The 27,467-nt window shown below is 43.7% G+C and overlaps 1 protein-coding gene across 8 annotated transcripts in view; it reads right to left on the bottom strand.

Moving 5' to 3' along the window:
* Positions 1-164: 164 nt before the first annotated feature.
* The window catches only part of SLC9A9 (solute carrier family 9 member A9), an 804,336-nt gene continuing 777,033 nt past the window's right edge, over positions 165-27,467 (bottom strand). For all 8 annotated transcript variants that reach the window (XM_044946316.2, XM_044946314.2, XM_044946321.2 and 5 more), the window contains 2 exons: positions 3,175-3,280; positions 165-1,844 (listed from right to left, as the gene is read on the bottom strand). In XM_044946316.2, coding sequence (XP_044802251.2) covers positions 1,629-1,844; positions 3,175-3,280 — 322 coding nt within the window. In that variant the 3' untranslated portion in view covers positions 165-1,628. The remainder of the gene's footprint in view (positions 1,845-3,174; positions 3,281-27,467) is intronic.

Below are 27,467 nucleotides of genomic sequence, written 5' to 3'. Positions count from 1 at the left end.
AATACTAGAGTGGATTTCCATTTCTTTCTCCAGGGGATGTTCCCTGGAGATCCAGGAATCGAACCTGGGTCTCCTGCATTGCAGTCGGTAAACCGACTGAGCTACAAGGTAAGTCCCGGGACAGTAAAGGACGTTTTAAAATAATGTACTAGCGAACACAATCGTACTTTATAACAAAGTTTTATTAGGATTAAGTCAAATTAGAAAACTTCATGCTCTGCCGCTTGCCATATTTATCTGGAATGACCAGGATATACTTAGCTGAGTAGAAAATAATTTGTGCCCTGGATTCTACCTTTTAGAAAGCAAGAGGATTGCTGTGCATAGCGGCGTACCCGGCACCTCCATGGTTCGTGTCGAAAGCCTAAAGACTCGTCAGCAAAGCATATGTTACTTTCAAGCTTTGGGCCCCACGAAGATGCTCGTCCTCAGATGCAGACTCTTCAGAACCTGGGCATCTATGACTCGGGCTGCCCTTTTTGGGCTGACCTTTTTGAGTCTGATATGAACATCTGTTATTTCAAGAGAAGCTGGGTTTGAGGTATCTTAATGGCTTAAAGGCACAGGTCGTGCAGCTGAATTAAAAGCTGTTGTGTTGGTCTCTCCGCCACAGGCCACGAGCCACGTCTTGTGAGGAGGGTGCTGATGCTGCGTCCTTGGCGCTGCCGGGGGCGAGGGCGGGGGCCGGGGTGGGGGTGGTTGGTTGGGGGAGCTCTGCGCATGCGCAGTCCTGCTCTTCTAGCTCCCGCACCGCGCGGCTGTTCTCAGGTGGGAACTATAACTGGAGGGGAGCCTGGGATATGGGATCTCATCGCCCCACAGACAGAAGGACCTGCCACAGAGCCAGGAAGTGACTCGAATGCAAGCAAGCATAGGAAAGCTGAAACCTGGTGCGGGGAAGAGAACCCCACTGTCCCTGGAAGGGGTCCCGCCAAGGTGGAAAGCGGCACTGCGTTTAGTGCGGAGTGCTTCCCAGCTGTCAGGAGCCCACCCCTTCAAGAAGCGGCAGGAGCCGCTTGAAGATGATGCCCAGGAGGACAGGGGTCCCCACGCACCAAGGCCATCAGCAGTGATGTAGAGCACTTATCTGCACAAATAGCCCTGGATCACTAGGAGCGAGTGGGACCCTAGGTTCTAAACATGAAAAACGTGTCACTTCCTGAATAAATGGGTATTCCCTTCAGCTTAGGAGCCACGCGTTTAAGCTCAGAAACTCTTTTTAAACAGAGTTTTAAAACTCTCCCTAATGAGGGAATAGAATCTCAAATCTGAGGGAAGGGTCAGGAGAGCTGTACACAGAAAGAAATACCTTGCAGACACAAGAACAACTGTTTCATCCTTCCAGCAACTAGCCGCCTGTCTCCTATCCCCACACCCCCCACCCCCCACCCTCCCCAATTCATTAATAAAAATGGCACTGTCCAAAACTTAAATCAGTTGCCTACTATAGAGGGATGATAATAAATTCTCATTTCTGTGGGCACCAGAGGATGTATGTTTTGAATCTCTCCTTTCTGCCCTTCATATACTTTCCAGCCTCTTTCCATGCACTTGGCCTCATCAGCTTGGCTTGTATTCCTCAGTGAGCCCTGCATGACCTGTGATCATGTCTGCGCTGTTCACGCCCATCAGTTCATCTGGGATTGACTAGGAGTTTTCTCAAGCTTGAGTTCATAGCTTCCCAGGCCAAGGTCCCCCTCGTAAATGTTTTCCTTGCTTGGAGTCTGGAGTGAAGCTTTCTGGTCCTCCCTGGAAGGGCTGCAGGGTGAGGTGCCTTGCTCCTGGTAATTCATGGCAAGCTCGTCCTGGTTTACGATGCATTCATCATCCTCTTTGAGATGTTCCTAGATTTTGGAGAGAAAGAGAGAGAGTTCACTTGATAAAAGCAGAAGACAATGGCAGTCCTGCAGTATAGGAAAACAGGATGTTCATTTTCCTTTTTACACTGCCCTGTCTTGACTTGGCTGAAGTTTCTGGTATGCCACATGTAACCTTTTCCATGTCTGCAGGAGTTGTGAAACATTTCTAAGATGACCTTGAAGATGGACATCATCACACAATCATAAGAAGTCTCCAAGTCTCATCAGTAAGAGAACGTGTGCCAATTGAGCATGTCTGTGGGTTAAATAAAATGCTAAAGGGGAGTTAGAATAAAATGCTATGGTTGTTTTGAATGGGTATCTAACCTGGATGAGAGGAGTTTTTAGAATCGTTTGACCTCAGAGTACAGAATGATTCCCAATATTGGTTTTGGAATGCACCAGTATTGGTTTTAATATTTTAACTCAATGTCTGCTATATTTTCTTTGAAAAGTTTCAAATGGGATGAGTGTCCCAAGGTTAAAAGTGGTTGGAAGTTTCCATGGTGGGTAATGGTGGAAACCAACTAGATCTGGCCAATAAAGTTGTCCTCCCCTTGAAGAAAAGGAATTAAAATCTCAAGTTTTCTTTCATTGGCTTTGGGAAGACATCACAGAATTCCCTGTAGAATGAGCCCTGGTTAGGTGATCTTAGGTCAGTGGTTTCAAACTTCAGCCTGTACTGGAATCACTCCTTGAAGCCCAGATACTGGGTTCCTGAGGCCAGAATTCTGAGGTGGGGCCTGAGAATCTTTGTTTAAAACAAATTTCCAAGTGAGGCTGAAACTGCTGGTCCAAGGACACACTTTGAGAATCGCTGGCTCAGGCTGTTGTGTTCTGAGCACATCTGAGATCTGAGATGACTTTTTCTCTGTTTAGACATGGGGTCGACCACCTCCAAGGGTGCCACAAACTCCAAGATTCTGCTCCTCTCCCATCTCTGACACTCTGATGTACTGGGAGGGAGTCTAATTGCTTCTCAGCAGTTTTTTTTTATTCTACTCCCTTCAGCTATAAGGCACCTGGCCTGATATTCAAAGCCTCAAAACATAGCAGTTTGGGAGTTCACATTACTTCTTCTATATTTTTCTAAATTCATTTTATGGTTAAAAATATTGGTGACAGTAAAAAATTGCATGTTTAAAAAGAAGAATGAGCCCACATCAACAGCAATGGAAAAGAAAAGAGAGAAGCTTCTTGGTGCAGTGAATTTTAAGAACTGTATGCTTCCTCTTCAAGGCAGGAAGAAATAGCCCCAAGGTTCTGGGTTTTATCAGTATTCACCAAGCCTGTCCCTCACGAGATGTTTACTCACCCCATAGGCCTGAGGACTGGTGAGCAGTCGGGAAATTGGGCCACACCATTCAGGTAACGTGGTGGTCAGTGGAGGACCAGAGTGAGTTAGAATTGGTTTCAGGTATCTGTGAGGCCTGTTAAGGAATACTTGCCAAGAGGAAGTCAGGATTGAGTTTCTCACATAGCACAAAACTTTGCATGCAGTGAAAGATAGTTATTTTTACCTTCAAATCCCCTCCTCTCTCACTGAGGAAGTAATGTGGCCTGCACAAATTTGCTATTTATGTTCTTTGATCCCCACACTTTCCCAGCCCTCCTGGTAGTCTTTACTCATGGGGAAATGGCACCCGGACCAGCCAATGTCAGAGAGGTGTAAGTGGTCCTCTTCTCCTCGCCTCTCCTACTCAACGTCTCTTCTGCTTAGAGAATATATTCTTAATAATTATTTGAAATAATAGCATAAAAGATTGTGTTTTCCTAAAACTGCACACACAGCTTAAACCACTGGTAATTTTCACACAAAAAAGCAAGAGGCATTTCATAAAACATTCCCTTATTTGAGAACTGGGTAGTAAACACAGATTTTGCCAAAATAGTTATTTTCACTATTCAACACAGTCACTTTATACTTCATACATCAATGCATTGCCATACAAAATTATGTAAATAAGCTGGAGCTAGGTTTATTCTACTGTCTAATACCTGTCTTTCTCCTCTCTTGGTCCCAAAGTGCTCTAACGAGTTAAAAGAAAAACCTATTTATCTAAAGCCTTTAGGTTTCCCTCCAATCTAGCAATAATGAAATCCCTAGAGGCTGCCGCCTCACGTTGCCTTTTTTTTTTCCCTCCCAGAAAGGTAGTGAAATTATTTCACCATTCCATCAGAAACAACTTTCAAACTTTGTATTATTTCCTCTGCTGGAGAATAGTTCACCTCGTCAACTTTCTGAAATGCTATAATAAATAGGGAGAGGGGAAAAAAATGGAAAGCATTTAATGTTGGTTCATGAAGATGCGCACTCACCCCCAGGCACTCAAGAGAAGATCTTGGTGGAGGCTCTACTGGAGCCCATTCACGGGTGGACGACACCACTCCATCATTCCAGGATGCCCTGAGCGTGTGGGACAGAGGGGCATGCAGCCGGCAGGGGCCAGGAATCTACTGGCCTCTGGCTTTGAATCATTCACCCCCACAGTGGGGACAAAGCAGGAGAGGCTCATGAACACAGCCTAGTTACGATGCGAGGAGAGCGACTGGAGAGATACTTAAGAGGGTCTGTGATTGCAACTGTGAGCGGAAAACTTGACGACTCCTTTCAGATGTGCAGCTGTTGTGCTCAGTTAAGGATGGGGAAGATATTAAAGTTCAGAGCCTGGCATTGCCTGCGACATCTTGCAAGTCTGTCTACAACTCTGGAAAGCTCTTGATGATCTTCCATTAATTTTTATTACAGTGTTATTTCCTTCATTTTATGGATGAAGGCATTGAGGCCTAAATATACGATGATTTTAAGTAATCCAGAGGCTCCCTTTGCTATCTGCATCCACAAACATCATATGCTAGCAGAAGGGAATTTCTCAGTGTGGGATGGAGTATGTGACCAGTTGGTTCTTCGTGGAGAAAAGCTCGCAGACCACACCCCTGCTGGTGAGCTGTGGATCCGCTCAGGCGGGAGCATGTGGTCTAATAGGCTTTATGGTGTGCATAGGTCAGGGGAAAAAATTTTTTTTAATAGGGAGCTGAGATGGAGGATACACACACACATACACACACACACAAACATATAACTGGAGTGTAAGTCAAAGAAAATTCAGCCAATTTTATTTCCAGATGGAAAAGTGACAGCTTCCCAGGTGGTGCTAGTAGTAAATAACCCACCTGCCAATGCAGGAGACACAAGAGACGCAGGTTCGGTCCCTGGGTCAGGAAGATCCCCTGGAGAAGGAAATGACAACCCACTCCAGTATTCTTGCTTGCAGAATCCCATGGGCAGAGGAGCCTGGGGTTCTACAGAGGAGCTACAGTCCATGGGAATGCAAGAGTTGGACATGACTGAAATGACTTAGCAAGCACAGCACATAAATCAAAGAAAATCCAGCCAATTTCATTTCCAGATGGAAAAGTGACAGCAAATAAGCAACATTTTTAGCGAGGCTGTGTAAGTAAAAATGGAGTTTGTCAAGGTTCTAAGTTTAGGAGAGGCCTGGGAAACTTCCATTGTTTGAGATTCTCAATATACTGAAAAATCAAAATGCCAAAACCATGTCACAAAAGGAAAACACAAATTTAAAATTGCACAATGAACATTTTCTTCTTTTCATCCTGATGTCATTGCTCAGTGGCTCCGTTGTGTCCGACTCTTTGTGAACCCATGGACTGCGGCATGCCAGGCTTTCCCATTCTTCACTATCTCCCGTTTGCTCAAAATCATGTCCATTGGAGTCAGTGATACCATCCCACCATCTCTGGATCCTCTGTTGTCCCCTTCTCCTCTTGTCTTCCACGAGGCATCTCTTTAACTCTCTGTGTCTTATTATTGGAGCTAACACTTAATCACTTACTTTGTGGCTTTCTGTGAATGTGCGACCTGTACCAAATGGGCTACCATTTGGTCCCTCTGGACAGGCTCTGGGATTCCCAACTCACAAGACTTGTGTACAACTGGCAACTCTGCCCCTTCACTGACTCTATGACCTATGGTCTAGCGACTGACCCCTGTGAGCCTCAAGTATTGCTGTGAATGTTAGCTGATATAATGTGGGAAAATGGTGTTGGACTCTCTCACATGCCATTCAAATGCTATTTTATAAAAAAAAAATATTTCTTAAGTAATACTTTTTGGAGAAAGTGGTGTGTTGATTGTTGTTCACATAACAGAGGAGAAATGATGCTAAGGTAGAGATGAGAGAATGGCACTCAGCCCTTGGTGTGGTATCAGGAGTCACAAGCTAGTACTTCGTGGTTGGAAACTTGAAGCTGCTCCTGCACCAAAAATAGCTATTTGGGTTAAACATTACTGTATGGGGGGCTGGTGTCAGGTGGTAGGTGAGAGGTAGGATAATTTGTTGTCATAAAACTCTTCTTCTAGGAAACTCATGATGCCATCCTGGCTGTGTCTCAGTAGCTTCGGGTCAAAGGAATAACACGTACATCCTGTGGCAGTGAATGGAATGTGTAAGTGCCATCCACAGACACCACGTGGAGCAGGATCTATGTTCGCCAACATCTTAGTTTGCCCAGAGCTTGCCATATATAATGTTATGTGCTCAGTGGATGTTTACTGAATTTGTGGTCTAGGAAAATACTCAAGGGTGCTATGAGTGATGGAGGTAGCTTCTGGGTGACTATGCCAGGGGAGGAATGAAGGGGGCAGATGATGGAGGTAGCTTCTGGGTGACTATGCCAGGGAGAAATGAAGGGGGAAGATGACAGCCAACAGATGAGGCTTTCCTGAGGATAAAGGCTGAGGAGGTCAAGTCAAAACGGACTTCTTGGGACTAAGATATTAGACCAATGGGACCATGTGGTAACGGCACAAGATAAAGAGGCTAGAAAACAGCCATCGTATCTCCCTTGCTTGAGCATTCATTTGTTCTTTCACGGGCTCACATGTTTTTATTTTATGTGCAAAACTAATGGGGTACCCACATAAGAAAATTAACAGTTACAGTCTGGTGGCTCATATGCTGAAGAATCTGCCTACAGTGTGGGAGACCCAGGTTCAATCCCTGAGTTGGGAAGATCCCCTGGAGAAGGGAATAGCAACCCACTCCAGTATTCTTGCCTGGAGAGTCCCATGGACGGAGGAGCCTGGTGGACTACAGTCCATGGGGTCGCAAAGAGTCAGACACGGCTGAGCGACTGTCACTGTATAGACTGCAAAGTGTTTTTGCCATATATTCTTGTCTCTAGGTGGTGGTTACTTTGAGGGTAGGGCTGTCCCCTTCACCTGGTACAGTGGTTGATACATTTTAGATGTTCAAGAAATAGTTGTTGAATTGATGAAGACAGTAAGCTCAAAGAGAATAAAAGAATTGCTCAGTGGAATCCAGCCAGTTGGGCTTGAGATCCCAGACATTTCCATCACATTGAGCATCTTCCTTCTGTTACAGAGACACCGAGTAACAGGTCTCATCTGATTGGATAACTGATTTGGAATGGGGTTATCAGTGACTTTCTGAGTTCTTCATTGCTGAGCAGGGTCTGGAAAGTGGCTAGATCACCAGGGTTACTGGAATTATTAAAATAGTAAGAAAACTCTTTTGATCTCCAGAAAACCCCTACTGCTGATTTTGCAAACTGGGTTATTTTTCTTATCAGGTTCTAGTATATGTTTGGAGAGAGAGATATTCCCCACTGGGTATTTTTGGTACAGCTAGTTTTGCTTTTCTAATAAGTTAGAAATACATCGAGATGAAATGTTAGGCTCTAGGGGGGGAAAAAAAACCAATGACTTTTCTCATCTTTAAAGGGCATGAGTTTGGGAATAGCAGTTTGGTTTAGGGTGATGTAAGTAAAAGCTGGAGCTCTACCCAGAATTTAACATGCGTGAAATAGGAAAGACAATTAACTCAGGCCAAAAGAGAAAATGCATCTGCTATCAGCAGGTCCAGACCTAAATTTAGTACTTAACTGAACCAGCTTCCAAAGTACATGGTGACATTGATTTCTCTCTTCTGTTGGTTTTTGCTTTGATTATTTTATTTATTTAAAATTTTTATTGGAGTATTATTGTTTTACAATGTTCTGTTGGTTTCTGCTGTACAACAAAGTGATGAATCAGCCATATGTATACACATATCTCCTTCTTAAAGTTCTCTCCCTTCCCACTCACATTCCACCTCTCTAGGTCATCACAGAGCATGAAGCTGAGCTCCCTGTGCTATACCGCAGCTTCCCACTAGCTAGCTATTTTACGCCTGGAGAATCCCATGGAGGGAGGAGCCTGGTAGGCTGCGGTCCATGGGGTCGCTAAGAGTCGGACACGATTGAACAACTTCCCTTTCACTTTTCACTTTCATGCATTGGAGAAGGAAATGGCAACCCACTCCAGTGTTCTTGCCTGGAGAATCCCAGGGGCGGGGGAGTCTGGTGGGCCGATGTCTATGGGGTTGCACGGAGTCGGACACGACTGAAGTGACTTAGCAGCAGCAGTGTATATTTGTCAATCCCAATCTCTCAATTCTTCCCACCCTCCCCTTCCTCACTGTTTACACATCTATTCTCTATTCCTGTGTCTCTATTCCTGCCCTGTAAACAGGCTCATCTGTAAAATGTTTTGATTATTTTAAATCATCATTTTTTGCCCATTGTCTTTGAGGTCTCAAAGAGTCAGACACGACTGAGTGACTTTCACTTTTCACCTTCATAAAACTACATCCCATTTGCTGAGACCCCACATGGTTCTTTAGTCAGCATCCATGAACAGAACTAGCAGAGGACATCCCCAAATTGTACACACCCTGTCATTCTTTGATTTCAATGTACAAATCACACCCTTTATGCTTTGTTTCACAGGAAATGGGGGCTGACAAGTTGAGTGTGTTCCTCCTCTTTCCTTTGGATTTATTGGATTCTGTAATTAGACACTCACTGTCTTGCCATCTTGCCTAAGGATGTGATCAACCATTCTGCTAAGTTGTCTTTGAGGTTCAGGTTGGAGGAAGGCTTTAGGAGTCCAACCAAAGCCCTCCTCTTTAAGCTGTTTCATCACTTTGTTCTCTCTTGCTTGACTTCAGTTCTGCACAGGGCACTCACAGGGAACACAGGGGTGGGATCCTGTCCCAGCAACCACTCTATTTCCAGAACAATCTATCAAGATGGTACCTTCTCCTCCTAGGCGATCCATGAAATACTGGTTTAAAATCAAGGAAAAGGTAGAAACCCGCTATTCACACACATGGGTGAACATGTATTCCTTTGGTTGACAATCCTAACCTTTACCGTTCTAGAGAAAATGGCCCTAGATAACTGCTGGGGCAGAACGGAAGTCTGGATAAACATTCTGATGAGTAAGCAGAACTGTCTAGAATAAGCTAGCAAGGAGTGACTGTAACCCCCTTCAGCTTGATCTCTGAGTTTTGCCACTCATGTGTCTATTTGGTCTCCCTTCAAGCTCAATGTGTACATACTTACCTGATAGCATTTATCACATTGTCTTGAAGTTAAATGTTTACATCTCTGTCTCCCTCTTTAGATTCTAAGCTCCCTGAGGGCAAGGATGTGCGTGCGTGCATGCTCAATCTGTTCAGTCATGTCCAACTCTTTGTAGCCCACCAGGCTCCTCTATCCATGGGATTCTCCAGACAAGAATACTGGAGTGGCTTGCCATTTCCTTCTCCAGGGAATCTTTCTGATCCAGGGATCAAACCCACATCTCCTGAATTGCTTACCCACTGAATCACTTGGAAAGCCAGAGGGCAAGAAATTTATTATTAAATAAAATCTCTTATTGTAAAATGAAAAAGGGATACATCAAACCTCACAAGCCTAATGTATTATATCTTAATGGAAGCTTCCAGATTGCAGGAAACAGAACTATGTGGCCTAACCCTTGAAGGCCTTTCCAGGTGTCTCATCCTAATCAAAACTTCTTCCTTTCCCCAAAAGTAACTGTATCCTGACTGTTACACTAATCACTTCTTTGAGTTTTTATTATAGTTTTGTCACTTAAATGTGCATTCTGACACACTACAGTTTGGTTTTGCCTATTTAAAAAATGTATTATGTCTTTTAATCTATAGATTACTCTTCCACCCTTTTCTTTATAATTTATCTGCTGAAGAACTTGGGCCATTTGACCTGTGGAGTTTCCCATAGTCTGAATTGCTGGTTGCAAACTCATGTGCAACCCATCATGTTCCTCTGCCCTTTGTATTTCCTTCAAATTGCCAGCTGGATCCAGAGATGGGATCAGACGCAGGTTCTATTCTCTCCCTTCAGCAAAACTCAAGAAGGCACAGCATATCTGGCTGTCTCTCTCTGTGTGATCTCAGCAGCCACTGACGTGTCATACCTATATCTATTTGCTCACTGGGATGTGCAAACAGTGAAATTCTAATTTTATCTTTTTGTTCTTTTATTAGATAGAATACTTTTATAAAGAGACATTTTTCATTTGTCCTGTTGGAATGTTTGGTGGAATAGTCAATATAGGAAAGGCAAATTAAATGTTTGATTTATTCCCTCTGTTTACTAGTTTTCCAGATAATGATTGGTTATGACTCCCTGAAAATGACTTTTTCTTTGTTTAAATATCATCATGAAGTAATGAATTTAAATGAATTTGATTGACATTATTATTATCACTGAAGCTCAAACTGAAGCTTTTTGGTCAATGGGAATCTTCAGATTGGCTTCTGAGTCCTATTGACATAATGCTAGTATATTTGATAGGTTCCTTGTCATCTGTATGACAAGTTGTAGGTTCATCTTGTACATTTCCTGTTTTGGACCTCAAACCAGCTATTTCTACAACATTCCTTGGTGTTTTTTTCAGTGAGAAATGGTATTTTAATACCACAGTCTGGGCATCAAGGGTTGCAGTATACAATGGGGTGCTGGTAAATGTGTAACAACTGACTCATTAGAAAAAAAGGGCAGATTTGTAGCATTTCCTAATTTCCACAGTGTAAACACTCCCACTATGGCTTATTCTAATATATCAACATGCAGTCATTAAATGTTGATCTGGGCAAGATGTGTACAACCTGTTCTTACCAGCTCTTGTAAACCAGCTTCACCACACCACTGATTATATATGTCATGAGTTCCTATGGATACTTCCAATTCAGTTCAAGAATTTATGATTCTCAAGGACATAGGAAATGGATAAAATTAGAATATCCTATAATGACTCATTTATTTTATCCATAGTATTATAGTAATCTCATAATAATAATAATACCACCATAATAATTACAGAATATGGATATTTTATAATATTTAAACATTTCTGCTTATCCTTCTGTCATTCTGCTGCTGCTGCTGCTAACTCACTTCAGTCATGTCTGACTCTGTGCGACTCCATAGACGGCAGCCCACCAGGCTCCCCCGTCCCTGGGATTTTCCAGGCAAGAACACTGGAGTGGGTTGCCATTTCCTTCTCCAATGCATGAAAGTGAAAAGTGAAAGTGAAATCGCTCAGTTGTGTCCAACTCTTAGTGACCCCATGGACTGCAGCCCACCAGGCTCCTCCGTCCATGGGATTTTCCAGGCAAGAGTACTGGAGTGGGGTGCCATCGCCTTCTCCGTCTGCCATTCTAGCTTATTAAATAAAGAAAATCTACAGTACAGCTATACATAATTGTGCTATATTTACACAGTCAGAATATATAACCACTACATTCTATATTCTCTCTCAGACCTCATTAAATCTGAGCTCTACAGGTAACTATATATTTAACGCTCACCTTCAGGCCTTATGTCAATGTCTTTCTAGTCATTTGGATTGTCTGAAGCTTGTTCTTTAGTAGATTCCTCAGGAAGGATTCATGGGAACGTTCTCTGAGTTCATGCATATTGATAATAGTGCCCTTTATATATTGCAAGTCTGTTTTCCGGAAATAAAATTGTTGACCTATGCTTTCTTTAGTTGATTACTTAAATATGTTTTTATTTTCTTTTGGCATAAGGAATTGCTACTGAAAAGTCTAATGAAAATATAATTTTCTTTCCCTTATAAACCATGTATTTTTTCTTCAGATGCTCAAAGGACTTTTTTTTTTAAGTTCATTAATTTCACTAATTTTTTCCTGATATTTGTTGTTCCTAATTGATAGTTTCATGTACACCGTGTGCTCTTTCGGTATGTAGTTCCCAGTGTGTTAAGTGTGTTGTGTTTCAAGAAAGTTCTCTTGAATTAGGACTTCTCTTGTTTCCTTGCTTTGCTTTCCTTTTTCAAGAATTCTTTTTTGTCTGAATGTTCAGTCTTCTTTACCTGTCTTCATTTTTTTTCACTTTCTCTTAAACCTTTAAAATCTTTTTTCTTCATTTCTTTTTAACTTAAAACACTTTCCTTTTACCTGAAATTTCTCCTAAGGTATTATCCATTTTGTTTATTTGCTTGTGTAGCCCTTCTGATTTGCTATTCATTTCTGAAATATATGTTTTTAAACTTTTAAATTGTCTCCAGAGTTTTTTCTTATTCTGATTTATTTTGTTCTTTCATAGCTTGTATCATTTTCTTAATGTCTTTTAACCTAGTTAAAATATAGTATGTTTTAATATAGTATGTTATAGTTTTGATCTATTTATGGGTACATCTTTCTGGCATTTTTTCATTATTTGTAGAGATGTTATTCTGTTCCTTATCCTCTTTTTTTCCCTTATAATAAGTCTCTATGGGATTTGACTTCTTTTCTATTGTTCAGTTTTATGCAAAATTAGTTTTCCTGAACTTAAAGAATGAGGCAGCGCTCAGGAAAGCTGTCCTGACTTCACAGGGATCCCTCTTCTGCTGTGTTTATATAGTGGTAAGCATGGCAGCTTGCATTCTGAGCTTTCCAGCCCTGTTTCCTATGCCCACTGCCTCCCCCCACATCCCCACCAGCTGATCTGGACCTTGCCTTTCCAATTGTTACTATCATCTCTATGCAGCTCAATTTCGATGCCACTCCAAGGTCCTTTCTCCTGAATGCTGCACACTGACCTGGAAGGGAGCCCTCTGAAAAAATGCCCATGTGCTCATCATTTGTACATAATTTTAAGAACTCTCAAGGTCTTGACTGCTCCAGAGATTGAAAGACTGCTGTTGCCACTGTCTTCTTCCCAGAACCCTCCAGGACTGTATTTTATTTGATCTTATATCACTGGTAATTATTAATAGTATGGTCGCACAGAGTCGGACATGACTGAAGCGACTTAGCAGCAGCAGCACATTATTAATGAATGGGGATGTGGTCTAGGTAGATTTGTAAATCCAGAGTACATTTTTACTCTGTCTGAATTGCCCAAGCTAACTTGGAATTTTCCATAATTGAACCACTGTAGCTTTGATTTACCAGAATGAACTTCCTATGTTACGCCAGGTGAGCCCAGTGGCACCTGGAATCATGGTTCTTAACCTCCCCTGGTCTTCGGCTAGTGAAAAAATGCCTGTGTGCTCATCATTTGCATACAATTTCACAGGACATTTTAGAGATACCTTAAAATGTATCCATGCTCCCCTAGAGATCCTGAGCTAGGAAACTGGCAATTAAGTATTAAGGACCAGGGCAGACTAAAGACTGAAAAAATGACCTGGTTGCTATCCTATTTGTATAGGGAGTTGGTTTCTATCACTGGTATCTATAAGGTCTACCTATTAAATATTAATTCTATCAGCTCCAGATAGACAATCCAGGGGCAGAGAAAGGGCAGTGGAATTTGTTGGAAAGGTTAAAGGAAAGAAGACAGCTGTAGGTTACCAAAGCAGCCGGTGTAAGTAGGGCAAGTGGACACAAGATAAACAGAGGGAAATATTGGAATCATGAGGCTGGAGGAAAAGAAACCTGAGAGCTCATCTGATCCACAGCCTTGGATCTAAATACAAAAGAAAGTCTAAATCTGGAGTTTCTCCAAGTGTGGTCACCTGATATTTGTATTACAATGGCTTTTTGCTTCTTAAAATGCAGATTTCCGACCCGTTGACTCTGACCCCCTGGGTAGGGTCCTAGCAATCTGCATAATAACAACCCCTTGAAAACCACTAAGTGGTCTAAGTGATGCGGAGCAGAATGACATCTTGTCTCTTGAAGGACTCTTGTTGTGGACGTGCCACATATGTGAGCTACACTGTGCAACGATAACCATGACAATAATGTTACTTTTACTACCATTGCTTCTCCTCCTACTATTGTGTCCTGAAGATTTTTCCCTTTGGGCACAGAATGGGATCACAGATTTCCAGGAATCTTTGCTGCCTATCAGATGCAGTTTAGTCTGTTTGCACCATGGAGAAGGTTACACTTGGCTCATTGTTTTGACAGAAAACAGTTGTGGAGAAGAATGCTGCAGTTACTCACACAGAGTGAATCTTGGCTTTTCCTAGCCTTCTGGTCGTTAGGGCAAGTGCTGCCAAAGACCCAGACCCCCTCTGTTAGCTCATGGTGATTTCAACCAGAGGCTTTTATGGGTCACTTGCCTCGTGGTGTTTTGAAGAACTGGGCTGTGAGAAGTGACTCTGCACCAGCATTCTGAGTCTCCACTCTGGTTTGGAGTGAAATTTTTATTTGATTTCTGCCCCCACCCTGCTGAGTGCTGGAGTCTCAGCTAGCTATCGGAGAGTTCATATTTAATATGCAGGTGGCTAAGCCTGCCCAAACCCTCTCTGGCTCATCCATGAGTCTGGGCCCTTTTGCTGCACATAAGAATAGAATGTATGCCTGAGGGGGACTGGTCCTCCTGTGGACATGGGCAGGAGCCCCCATATACACATCTTCTGCTTTGGGGAAATAGGAATAGTCACTTCCCTACTGACAGCTTGAACGTGGACCATGGGTCAGGATGCTCAGAGCACAGAGCTAAAGAGGAAACTACCTTCAATGCTTTCACGGGGAGGAAGGCAGCAGATACTGAACACAGATGGCTGAGGTTCTGGCTTGTGACTGCCTCTCAGTTTGAGCAAATGTCTTCAACTCTTGGTGCTTCTATTTTCTCATTACTAAGGAGACTCATGATGCTCCAGTAGGTCTGGTTAGGTAATTATTTAGAGATTGCAATTACCTGGTGTCTTTGATTACCAGGGCTGCATCACAAAGCACTACACATGGGGTGGCTTAAAATAACAGAAATGTACTGTCTCACAGTTCTGCAAGCTAGGAGTCTGAGATCAAGGTATGGCAGGGCTGGTTCCTTCTGAGGCCTCTGAGAGCCAAGCTGCCTGCTGCCTCTCTTCTGGATACTGGTCACAGCCTGAACTCCTGAGTGTTCCTTGCCTTGTAGGTATATCCCTGTATCACTATCTTCACCTTCCCATGCTGTCCCCCTGGGTCTTCACAGGATTGTCTTTATAAGGAAACCAGTGTTATTGGATTAGGGGCCCATCCCATTCCAGTATGACTTAGTCTTAATTTAAATAATTATATTTGCAAAGCACCTATTTCCAAAGAAGCTTACACTGTGAGGTATGAGGGGTTAGGACCTCAATATATCTTTAAAAGACGCTTGCTCCTTGGAAGAAAAGCTATGAAAAACCTAGACAGCATATTACAAAGCAGAGACATCACTTTGTAGACAAAGGTGCGTATAGTCAAAGTCATGGTTTTTCCAGTAGTTGTGTATGAATGTGAGAGTTGGACCACAAAGAAGGCTGAGCACCTATGAATTGATGCTTTTAAACTGTGGTGATAGAGAATACTCTTGAGAGTCCCTTGGACTGCAAGGAGATCAAACCAGTCAACCAATCAACCCTGAATACTCATTGGAAGGACTGATGCTGAGGTTGAAGCTTCAATACTTGGGCCACCTGATGTGAAGAGCTGACTCACTGAAAAAAAGTCTGATGCTGGGAAAGACTGAGGGCAGGAGAAGAAGGGGCAGCAGAGGATGATATGGTTAGATAGCATCACCGACTCAGTGGACATGAGTTTGAGCAAACTCCAGGAGATAGTGGAGGATGGGGAAGCCCAGTATGCTACAGTCCATGGGGTTGCAAAGAATTGGACATGACTTAGTGACTGAACAGCGACAAATACCTTTTGGGGAGGGGGATATAATTCAGCTCATAACTTCCTGCTTCTTCTGAATAATCCCATGTCTTCAGTGTATTTTTTAGTTATTTGTGGGGAGTAGTTAGGTTGGGTTTGAATCACAACTCTTATTATCTATGAGTAAGCCAATTTCCTAAGCTCTTCGAGCCTGATTTTTGCCATCCATAAAATAGAAATAGCTTATAATAGTGATCTCATAGGGGAGAGGATTAAGTGAAATAAAAAAGCACAGGTCTGGGCACATAATAAGTGCTCAAAAAACATTAGTTAACATTATTGTTACTGGTTTTCGCTGTGTCCTTTGAGGAATTGTAGGTATTAGAGGTATATTTTAAATGTCCGACATGGCCTGCATTCCTACTGTTTCTTCTGCTGACTACACTGACTCCCAGAAGATTCCCTCGTGTTCTCGGAGCTGTGTCCTGCACAGAAGTGGCCAGGGAGACTCGGCTCACTGTTTCACGTCAGCAGGGCTTTGGATGGAGCACTTACATTCCGAGGCACCTGACGCGGGAATGACCTGCCTCCACAGGGGTAAGACGCTTGCTCGGAAGGGAGGTGTTTTCACGTTGGGCATCGGGCTTTTAAGGTCACCTTAGAGCAGCCGTTTCTCATCACTGTGTTCTTCTGAGCCCTGGTTGTCCTTGAGGCGAATCCCACTTTCCTGTACTCTGAAGACACTGCCTCTTCCTGGGCATTTAGTGAACTCCTAGTAGAATGCACATCCCTTGGCTCTTTGAGGAAAACAAATCTCTCTTTCTCTCTCACACACACACTCCCCAGCAATGCTGACTGCTGTAATCCACAGAGTTTTTTGCACGTTCGGGAATCGGGATATACAATGCTGGGTTATTTTGAGCTGTGGAATGAAGCCTGTTCAGGAGACATTAGAAAATCTTTTTCCTTTGAGAGGACACAAGAGGAGAGCCCTGTGTTATTACAGGGTCACTTGTCATAAATAATCTCACTTTCCTCTCCAGGCACATTTTTCTCTCAGATGCAGTCACTTGCAAACTTTTTTCCCCACCTCTAACCCCTACCTGGAAATGCATTTTACAATTATTTCTCAGTACATGTCCTAACATCTACAGAGTCATAAAATTGAAGATAGTTGTGTGGTCCACTTGGATCTATTCCTACTCCTATTTTTTTATTCCTAGTCCTATTCCCCCATCCTACCCTATCCCATCCTCTCTGTCCTCTATTTGCTTATCTTGGGCATTACTAGAATGCACCAATACCCAGGTCTCCTGTCTTACTGGTACATCAGCATCTTTGAAGAAGGTACACGGGCTTCTTTGAAGTAACTAGGGCCATATCACTAACTCTGGCCAATGTGCTCTGGTCATGGTGCACGCATGTGTGCTAAGTCGCTTCAGTTGTGTTCGACCTTGTGCAACCCCATTGACCATAGCCCGCCAGGCTCCTCTGTCCATGGGATTCTCCAGGCAAGAATACTGGAGTGGGTTGCCATGCCCTCCTCCAGGGGATCTTCCCAACCCAAGGACTGAACCAGCATCTCTTGTCTCCTGCATTAGCAGGCGGGTTCTTTACCACTGGTGCCACCTGGGAAGCCCCTGGTCATGGTGACTAGTATCATTTCAGCACTGAAACACAGGAAGCCAGCATCCCTCCAGCTGACTCTCTTCCTGATATGGTGACCCAAGGAGGCCTCAGGTTGAGACGGTGGAGTCACAGATCAAAGTTGCTTGCATCACTGGGTGGCCACATGGAGGACTGCCACTCTAGAGGGTCATCTGCATCCTTACAAGTCTTTAAGTAAGAGAAAAATAAAAGTGTTTGATGGGCAACTGAGATTTGGGAGGTGTTTGTTACTACAGAGTAGTCTGTCCTACTCTAATGTGGTATTCTTGCATATTTCTTTTCTTTCTTTTTGAAGAAATGTTGATCTTGAGTTATTGAAATGATTCCCTGACCTACTATGGATAGCCTTGTACAGTTTGCAAATCATTTTCCCAAAGCATCTGCCACATTAACAGCCCCAAAGTTTGGATGGAGAGAGACTCCCATAGAGGAGGGTGAGCACACACTAGTGGTCTCTCCTCAGGGTTTCAAGTGCCAGGGTTGGGTGACTTAAGGACTGAGGAGTTGTGTGATTTGAGACTTAGAGAGTTAGGATGCAATAATTTTGATGGGGAGGCACCACAGACTAATTCCAAAGGTGACTGAGTAGTGTTCTGTGGGATTTTTTTTTGCTTTTTGGATGGATGTGGATCCAGATTCAGGCCTCATGTATGCTACATTTTATTAATATCAATAGCTTATGTGTATTGAGAGCCCAAATTACAAATGTATCCCAGTTATTATTAAAAGAAGTTGGAGTACAAATGCGTGGCTGCTACCACAGTGCTGTCGAGTGGTGAGATCAGAGGCCTCTACCACGGCTACGTACCGGCTTAGATACTTGAACTTCCTTATCCTCTGCTGATACCACACACCTTCTCAACTCCATTCCCCATACTTGTGAGGCACTGATTCCTGTTTATGTGTCACTGAACCTCTGGGCCTTTGCATATGATGTTCCTTCCATTTGAATAGCTTTTCTTTTCACCCTGGCACTTGGAAATCCTACATTCCTTCAGATACAACTCAACTGTCACTGTGAACCAGGATCCCCTTCATTGCAGGCAGATTATTTACCAGCTGAGCTACTGGGGAAGCCCCTCTGAAATTGTTGATCTTTTATTTACTCCTCTCCTAGGACTTTCTGCTCTCTACCTTTTAATTATTAAAGTTCAATTCTCCTCCTCCATTCCCACCTTGGGCCAGAGCTGCTCTCTTTTAGCTTTTTCATCTTGGGGTCCCCCCTCAAATTCCTTCTAAATAAAGAGCTTCCTATGAATAACAATAACCATAACACATACCCCAAAGTTAGAAGATTCACTAACTTAAAAAAGCAAAGTTGGTTTACAAAGACTTGGAAGGCCTTTGTAGGCTACTCACAGTTTCTATATTTACCAAAGACTATATAGATTTTTTCTTTGCATATTCTGTTTCCTTTACCAGGAATGTCCTTCCTCACTTTGTCTTTGGAGGAGGTCCATTTATTCTTTAAAGTCCAAGTGATAGATTGCTTTTTGCCTATCCAATATCCAGTCTCCCTTTTCCCCTTACAATAGCAAGAGGTTCTATTTCCTCAGTAGATTAGGTGGCCAATGAAATGGAAGAAGTTTGTTGGGTGGAATTTCTAGGCAAGCTCTGCAAAGAGCATCAAGTTTGTCCTTTCTCCCTTCTTGCCTGAGACTTGTATATACCATCTGAAGCTCCAGCAGCCATTCTGGGGCCATGAGATAAGCTTGATGATAGAAGCTGTATACCAAGGATGATCAAAGAGAAAGATAGGAGGACCACAGGAATATTGATGACATTCTAGAAGTCTGTTACCAGCTGTAGGTTGATTAATACTGGACTTCTTTTACATGAGATGAAACCTCTATTTTGATTAAGCTACTGTTATTTGGATTTTTGTTACATGCAGCAAATCATAAAGTTCTTCTTTATCTATTCCTGTATCCTAACTAGGGATTTTTTTTTTAAGCTGTGGTTCCCATAGGCCTTCAGTCAACTTTCTGATTATATTTATTGTAATATATAAAAACTATTTGACTTTATATCTCCTTCCCTGTTAGACTGTGAGCTCCTTGAGGGAGGAACATTGTCTCATTCCTTTCTGTATCTGCAGTGTTTAATACTCAGTAGACATAATGAGTCCTCTCAATTGATGTTTGTTGAATTAAATTAAGATTTGAAACATATTTCGGATTTTCTGTTAACATGCAAATTCTTTTGGAAAGGGTATTATCTGAAACCTGAACCTTATTCGGGATTTAACTGGCAAGAAATAACATCATGGGAAATGACACTGGACAGGGCCTTTGAGAGGAGGGTGTGAGGGATGAGTAGGGCTGGACTGGCCACAGAAGGAAAGGTGGGAAAAACCACAGCCATGGGTTTCAGCCGATTTGGATCTCCCCAGGGTAGCTCTTGTTTGCCGTTATGCTTTTCCGTACACAGAACCTTGCAGCTACCTGGAAATCCCTAGAGGAGTCTGCCTGCATTGGAATGCTTTACCTCAACCCTCCTGCCTTCTGAGAGGCAAAGCTTCTCTCCCGAGACTGGGTATCACAGATAACTGGCTCCTTGGGCATAGCTGTGAGTGCCTCTCATGAGCCCCAGCCCTGTCCCCTTGGTCCTTCCAAACCACTTTGGAAGGGTCTGTCACTCTTGAGTTGCAAGATTAAATGAATGCATCTTTGGATAAGATGCTTTTGGGCGCTAGATCAAAGTCTTGCCTGCCAGGGCTCTGGACCCCTTTCAGAGTGAGTATAAAACCAGTGCCACTCTTTCAGTGAATTACGGGGTGCAGAAGGAGAGAAATCCTGTATATTCACTATATCTACACATCTTCTCAGGAGCAGAGCTCAGGGGGCCTCCTCGGAAACCAGCACACAGAAAATGGAAAGATGCACTTTCTGTTAAAACTGTTCAAAAATATTATTGCCGTAGACAAATATGATCCTTTGGCCAAATAAAACCACTGGAGAGCAAATTAAACCATGCCACATTATATGATTATTCCCTCTTTGTAAAAATAATTAAAAATGTTTTTGGTAGCTTTGCTCTGTGTTTGTATGTCTGTTTTAATAAAAGGTTCCAAGGTCTTTTTCTTGTGTGTGTGTGTGAGTCAAAGATCTGGATATAAGCCAAACTAGTGGCAGAAGCTGTCCCACTTGCCACAGAAAAAGGAAGAAAAAAACACCAAGTCATTATACAATTTCACTCTCCTAAATCAAACCTTCCATTTGCCACGATTATTTACCATTGCTTTGTAATTGTGAGCAGACAGCTGAGTAGGACTGGAAGTCTATTCATTCTTTAAAGTGACATAAAGTGGCACTTGGAGTCCCAAATGATAATTGTTCTTTTCTCCTTGTTAATACCCAACCGTGGCTCGGAGTTCTGTGAAAGATTCATTTACTGCCAGCTCCAGAAATTTCTGTGGGGCTTGGCTCTTGGCCTCTTTTTGAAACCCAATCTGAAATCACCCTGAGGAATTGGTAAGGCTGAATTGGTTGTGACCTTCAGTCAGAATTCCTCTATAAATATTTTAGCAGGATGGAGAACTTTCCCTACTCAGTAGGGGCATGGGTGAGAAATATTGGCAGCGTCTCAGAAATATGATTACTTTGAGGGCATTTCCAGCTCAACTTGAATCTTAGGAACTGGAATTTGGTAAGGAAATTAGATTTTATGGGATTTTCCCCTATTTAAGAGGACCTTGGTATTTAGACAAGAATTTTAAGTCCATGGGAACCACTCTGCAAAGAGGAGGGTCCTTGCTCTGTGGCTGTGCTCTGAGGGGTTGCCCCATTCCCATGTGGAAGTGATCATTTAATCTGCCAAGCCTAATAAAGCCTTCTTAATGAGTGACACTGACAAATTGAGTGATAAAGATCGGCTGCATCCTTTAGCTCTGTGTGAGTTGTAGATCCCTGTTGACTTGAGATCCCTATCAACTGATTACAAATAGGATAGAGAAGGTAAAGATCAAAGGGTCTTCCTACAGTATGGGTGATTTCCTGCTACTCCTGCCCTCCAATTTCACATTCTGTGCAACACTGTCAAGTTTCTGACCTGCGTTAGAATCAAAAGCAGCAAGCTCGTGCTTCTCTGGCCCTCAGGCTCAGAACTGCAATATTAATGGTGCTCAGCATTTATTAAACATTAAGTATGTTGGAAGTTCTGTGTTAAGTGCTCCACATGAATGATCCTTTCATCTGAGGAAGTTCTATCACTATCCCCATTTTATGGATGAGGAAACTGAGGCCCAGGGAGATGAAACCACATAGCTAGGAGATGATGAAGCCAGAATGCACACTAGGGCTGCTATCCAGCCAGCCTAACTGTCTCTCATCTTGACTCTGGAACTCAAAGTAGCACAAAAGAATTGATAGAAGTGTGTCTTATAAAAGACCTTCGCTTTTCTGTATTCTCTGAGGCTGCTTCTGCACCATTTATACCTGAGGCCGTCAACCTAATAGTGACTGCAGCCCACGAACTTTGTGGTATGATTCATGGGTTTGGGGCAGAATTATCGGTGTGAAAGGATTTGCCATGGAGGAGTTTACTAGAGACTTCCACTTGCAATGGTTGGAGTTTTAATAATTTTTCCCACATATCCCTGGTTTCTTGAGGGAAAAGAAGAGAAGAGGAAAGCAGAGACACCCTGGAAGGGGAGCTGGGCTGTCTCCCCCTCCCCTTTTCTCTCATGTTTGAGATTCTATTCATGAGCTGTAGAGTTTTGAGGCTTGGAGGAACTGAATACACAGTTGAGGAAGTATAAGATGTGACTTATAACCAGAACTTGGGAGAGATTGGAATATAGAGGTTAGTAATGGGCTTCCCGGGTGGGTCAGTGGGAAAGAATCCGCCTGCCGATGTAGGAAACAGGGGTCCGATCCCTGGGTGGGGAAGATCCCCTGAAGGAGGAAATAGCAACCCACTCCAGTATTCTTGCCTGGGAAATCCCATGGACAGAGGGGCCTGGTGGGCTACAGTCCATGGGGTTGCAAATGAATTGGACACGACTTAGTGACTAAACAACAACATTGTACTCAGAACTGAAAAATTTCCTTCTCTTTCAACCAAGAAAAGGGAAGTCAAGGACCTTCAAGAGTTAGTCACTCTAAAAGTTGGGGTGTTTTCATCTTCCATGAGCCATGCACTGATTGAACAGGAGTCATTATTTTCTCTTAACTGGGCTTGTTCTTTGTGTCTGATTTTGAGAGTGTTTTCAAAGGAAGACGAGCGTGTGCTCTAGAGGTGGTAGTGGTAGTGAAGGGATGGGGTTTCGATAAATCTTCCCAGAACCTGCTGAGGGCCACAGCCAGGGCCTGGGGCCATGAGCACAGTGTCGCTGGACATAGAGATTCTGCAGTCTTCTTGAAGATTTGGAGGAGTCCAAGAGTCCCTTGGACTGCAAGGAGATCCAACCAGTCCATTCTGAAGGAGATCAGCCCTGGGATTTCTTTGGAAGGAATGATACTAAAGCTGAAACTCCAGTACTTTGGCCACTTCATGCGAAGAGTTGACTCATTGGAAAAGACTCTGATGCTGGGAGGGATTGGGGGCAGGAGGAGAAGGGGACGACAGAGGATGAGATGTCTGGATGGCATCACCGACTCGATGGATGTGAGTCTGAGTGAACTCCAGGAGTTGGTGATGGATGGGGAGGCCTGGTGTGCTGTGATTCATGGGGTCGCAAAGAGTTGGACACGACTGAGTGACTGATCTGATCTGATGTGAAGCCAAGCATTCTATAGCTCTTTCTGTTGGAGTCAGCAGAACCACAGGGCTCCTGATGCCGCTCAGAGCTCCTGAGCAGAGTCAGGAGCCCTTGGACTAAATCTGACACTTGCAAAGGAGGCCAAGGCATTCTCAGTTCAGGTGGTTTCCAGGGTCAAGCCGATTATGGAGGTTTACAGTCCGGTGACCTCCCCTCCAGCCCCCACACTTGCCTTCGGCTGGGCCCTCACGGGATGTTCCTTCACAGGCTGAGGCTGTATTGTTTCATGCAGTGGACTCGCATTCTTTTTCTTTCATTGATTCTTCCCACTTTAGGGATGCAGTCTGGATACAAGAGGAACTGGAAACATTCACACCAGATTTCAGTGACTTCAGATAACTAGCACATCAGCATCTCCCAGGGTTTCCCCCAGGAGGCAGATAAATCAGATTAAGTCCAAATCCTTCAGAATCAAACTTCATAGTGTCTGATAAATTGTGAAAACTGGTGCCAAGGCAGGCCACACTTGAGTCCTTATAGCTCACGTCAGTCATCGTGCATGCTAAGTCGCTTCAGTCATGTCCTATTCCTTGTGACCCTATGGACCATAGCCCAGCAGGCTCCTCTGTCCATGGGATTATCCAGGCCAGAATATTGGAGTGGGTTGCCATGCCCTCCTCCAGGGGATCTTCCCGACCCACAGAGTCATTAGAAGTCTTAAAGCATTTTTGCTTATTTATTTATGGCTACGCTGGGTCTTTGTTACTGTGCATGAGCTTACTCTAGTTGCCGTGCATGGGCTTCTCGTTGCAGTGGCTTCTTGTTGCAGAGCACAGGCTCTAGGTACTCGGGCTCAGTAGTTGTGGCCCACTGGCTTAGTTGTTCCAAGGCACGTGGGATCTTCCCAGACCAGAGAGCGAACCCGCGTCCCCTGCATTGGCAGACAGATTCCCATCCACTGGGCCACCAGGGAAGTCCCACCCTGGATTTTTGGACCTCATAAAGTATGTGTCAGCAAAATTCTCCATCTCTCAGTGCCTACTCTGTTTTGGTAGCTGAGCTGGTGTGGGATGGAAGGTAATCCTGGCAAGCAGAGGAGGCCCAGGCAAGGCAGTTGTAGAGAGGCCACTGGATTGACCGGGAGGAGGAGGCAAAACAGATACTATTTGCCATATTCTGTTTGACCTTGGGCTTGGCCAGCAGTCTTCTGTTGCCCATTTAGAAAAGTGCTAATAAGGCAAACTGTGAATAATTTGATGACTCAAAAAATAGCCTGTTAAGGCGCAGACATCAAAGGGTGCTATGGACCAGAGGGAAAAATTTTCTCTTTTCATTATCCTCCAGGAGCTTCTCCTCCTGTGCTTGCCATTGCTAGCTCCTCTTGTGATTTCGTGTCTCATTTCTGTGATTCACAGGTGACTGAAGGTGAAAGAAGAACCGGGAGCAGATCACGCATTGGTTTGAGTTATCCTTGCAAACTCACTCTCTTTGCTGGCACAATGAAGGAGCTGAATGTGCAGCTATTCCCCCAGGGTTTGGAATAATTCCCGTAGCTGCTATTCAAGGAGCCCAGGACAATCATTTTCCCATTTTCTGCTCAGCACCTTGTCCTTCAGTGGTGATGGAATAATAGTGAGTTAGTTTATAGAATCATTGTATCTCTGGACCTTTGCACTTCTTTAATTAGGAATGGTAGGCTGTGAGAAGAATTCTCACAAAGTGGATACCAAGGGAGATTTTAGAGATTAAAAAATGTTCAGAGGTAAACAATTTGGTTTTTCCAGAAGGGCACAAAATGATGCCAAGTGCTTATACTTAAGTATCACTAAGATGTTATTCTCCAGTAGATTCTGGCTTGTCACACCAAAAAATGTCTACCTCAAAGAAAAACACATTTAGGCTTTTGATTGATTTGTTTTTATTCAGAAAAACTGAAATGGAATTAATTTTATATGTGGAGAACTGGTCATTGCTTCTACTGCTGACAGTAAGTACTACAATAGGAAAAAAAATGGAACATTTTCCTCTGAATAGAATTGTAGTGAACTGAGAACTAAAGCGCTTATGGAAAATGGCTTTCAAATGATTATTTTTGTTTGCTTAAATGCTTGATTATGATGATTGTAATTCCAACTATACACAGAGAGAGCATGGAAAAAAAAAAAAGCTAAGCCTAGACTCCTGTTATAACAAAAACTAACGAACACATCACACTTCATAAAACCCAAATGATCGTGGGTTTCTTGGGACTGCTAAGTAAAATGTAAATACACTGTTCAGGTTCTCCTTGTTTGCATTTTCAGGGCCAGGAATTCTTTTTAGGCTTTCTTTAAAGGGTTTAGCTTGACCCTGGGTCACTATAACAGCTTATGAAGTGAAACTTGAACTTGGAGTTTTCTTGCTTTGCATGCGAAGGTTGGCCCTCTGAATTACAACAGGAGACTTTGGGGGTGACTAACACATGTGCTGAGGGCTCAGGGTTTCAGACAACAGGATCTTCCAGTCCCAGGACCGGAGAGTTTTTGGCGAGATAATTTTATCCCTGCTACAGCACCATTATCAAGCACAGCTCTATAGGCAGCCAAGTTCCAGGAAGTAATCTTTCCTGTTCTTTCCCTGGAAAGAGTAGGACCATTACAGCCATGCAGGAACTATAACTCATCAGCCCATGCCCATTATCAATAATACGAATAAACCCTGCACCAAGAACCTAAAGACAAAATGGATTGGACAGTCAAGTAGAGAACTTCGAATGACCTTGGAAGATCCAAGAGCTGCCAGGGCAGTTTTAAGCTTTGATCTTCTCTGATCAAAAGGAAACCCAATCCCCTTGCTTCTGCCCTCATCCAAACTGTACAATGGCCCCAGGGGTGAGGAGGAAGCAGTGGCAAGAGAACTGACAGTGTTGGTGGATGGCTCAGGGGGCTGGCTAATGGCTTCAAGTACACTTTGCTGTCAGTTGTAAACCTGTCTCCACCTGAGGAAGGGCTGAAACCACTTGATAACTGCTGGTCTGTTCAGTGGGGCTGACAGCGGTAGCACAGGCTGGAAGCAGAAGGTTCTGCAATCCGGGTGGGTGGGAGGGATGCTCACAGGGCCCTTGTCTATACCTGCTCTGTTGCAGGGCTAAACAGAGGAGCTTGGCATTAGAGGCTCAATTCACTGCCTCCCGAACAACAGCAGCCAGTGACATGTTGTGCCAGTAACAAGGCTGCTCCTGTACACTTTGACTTGGCTTTTTGTTTCATTCAGTTTCAAGAATGTTTGTGAGTCACTTTTTAAAATGCCCCTTTGTCTTTACCCTTTCAGCCCTGAAGTTCTAGAAAAGGCCAAGACACAGCAAGGACACTTCACATTTGTCCTGGTCAAAATTGACCTCCTTGGTTTCATCTGCCAAACCTGTTCCTCCCTGTATGCTCTCTGTCTCACTGAAGAAGACTCCATCAACCAGTTTCATGCGCCAGCATGGGGTTGACCTTCAACTCTCTCTTCTTCCATCCTCACCGGAGTCAGTCAGTCAATCAATCACCAGGTTCTGTCTATTCTGCCTACCAAAGATCTCCCTTTCCACCCAGCCTTCTTTCCATCCATTTATCCATCTATCCATCCATCCTTCCATGCATGCATGCATCCATCCATCCATTTATTCATCCATCTATCCACCCATCCATCCATTTATCCTTTCACTTCTTTCCAGCTCACAGCTGTGGTCCTCACCCAGGCTGCCAGCACTTTTCTCCTGGGTGGCTTCAACAGCCACTTCGCTGCCCTAGGGGCTCTGCTGACTGGCCCCAGCTCACAGCATCACTTCCACTCCCAGTCACAGCCAGAGTGGTTCTTCTGCAATGTTGACTTGACCATGATACTTCTCTGCCTACAAGCCCATCAAATGCTTCCCATGGCCCTGAGAAGTCTCACCTTCTTAGCATGATATAACTGGGGTTCTGAGATCTGGCTCCTGCCTCCTTCAGTGTAACCACATGTGCTGAATCCTATCTTCTCTCAGCCTTCACACTTGCTATTCCTTCCACCTGAGTGCTGAGTCCACCACTGTCCATGGTTCCTCTTCCTCAGTTTTCAGGACTCAAGGGTCAGGTCCTCCCAGAAGCTTCCCCTGACCCTCCCTACTCTGGACTTCCACAACCTGCACCCATTGTAACTACAGGGATCTTGTGATCTAATGTCAGAACTGGGACAACTAAGGGAGTGAAAAGAGTACTTGGACATGTTATGATGACAACAGGTGTACACTGGGACTGACCCAGGCAAACCTAGGGTGCGTGGTCACCCTCAGTTCAGTTCAGTTCAGTTCAGTTA

This window comes from Bubalus bubalis, chromosome 1, assembly GCF_019923935.1.
Source record: "Bubalus bubalis isolate 160015118507 breed Murrah chromosome 1, NDDB_SH_1, whole genome shotgun sequence".
Lineage (NCBI taxonomy): Eukaryota > Metazoa > Chordata > Mammalia > Artiodactyla > Bovidae > Bubalus > Bubalus bubalis.
The sequence above is the reverse complement of the archived record's forward strand: the minus strand, read 5'-3'. Positions and strand labels throughout refer to the sequence as shown.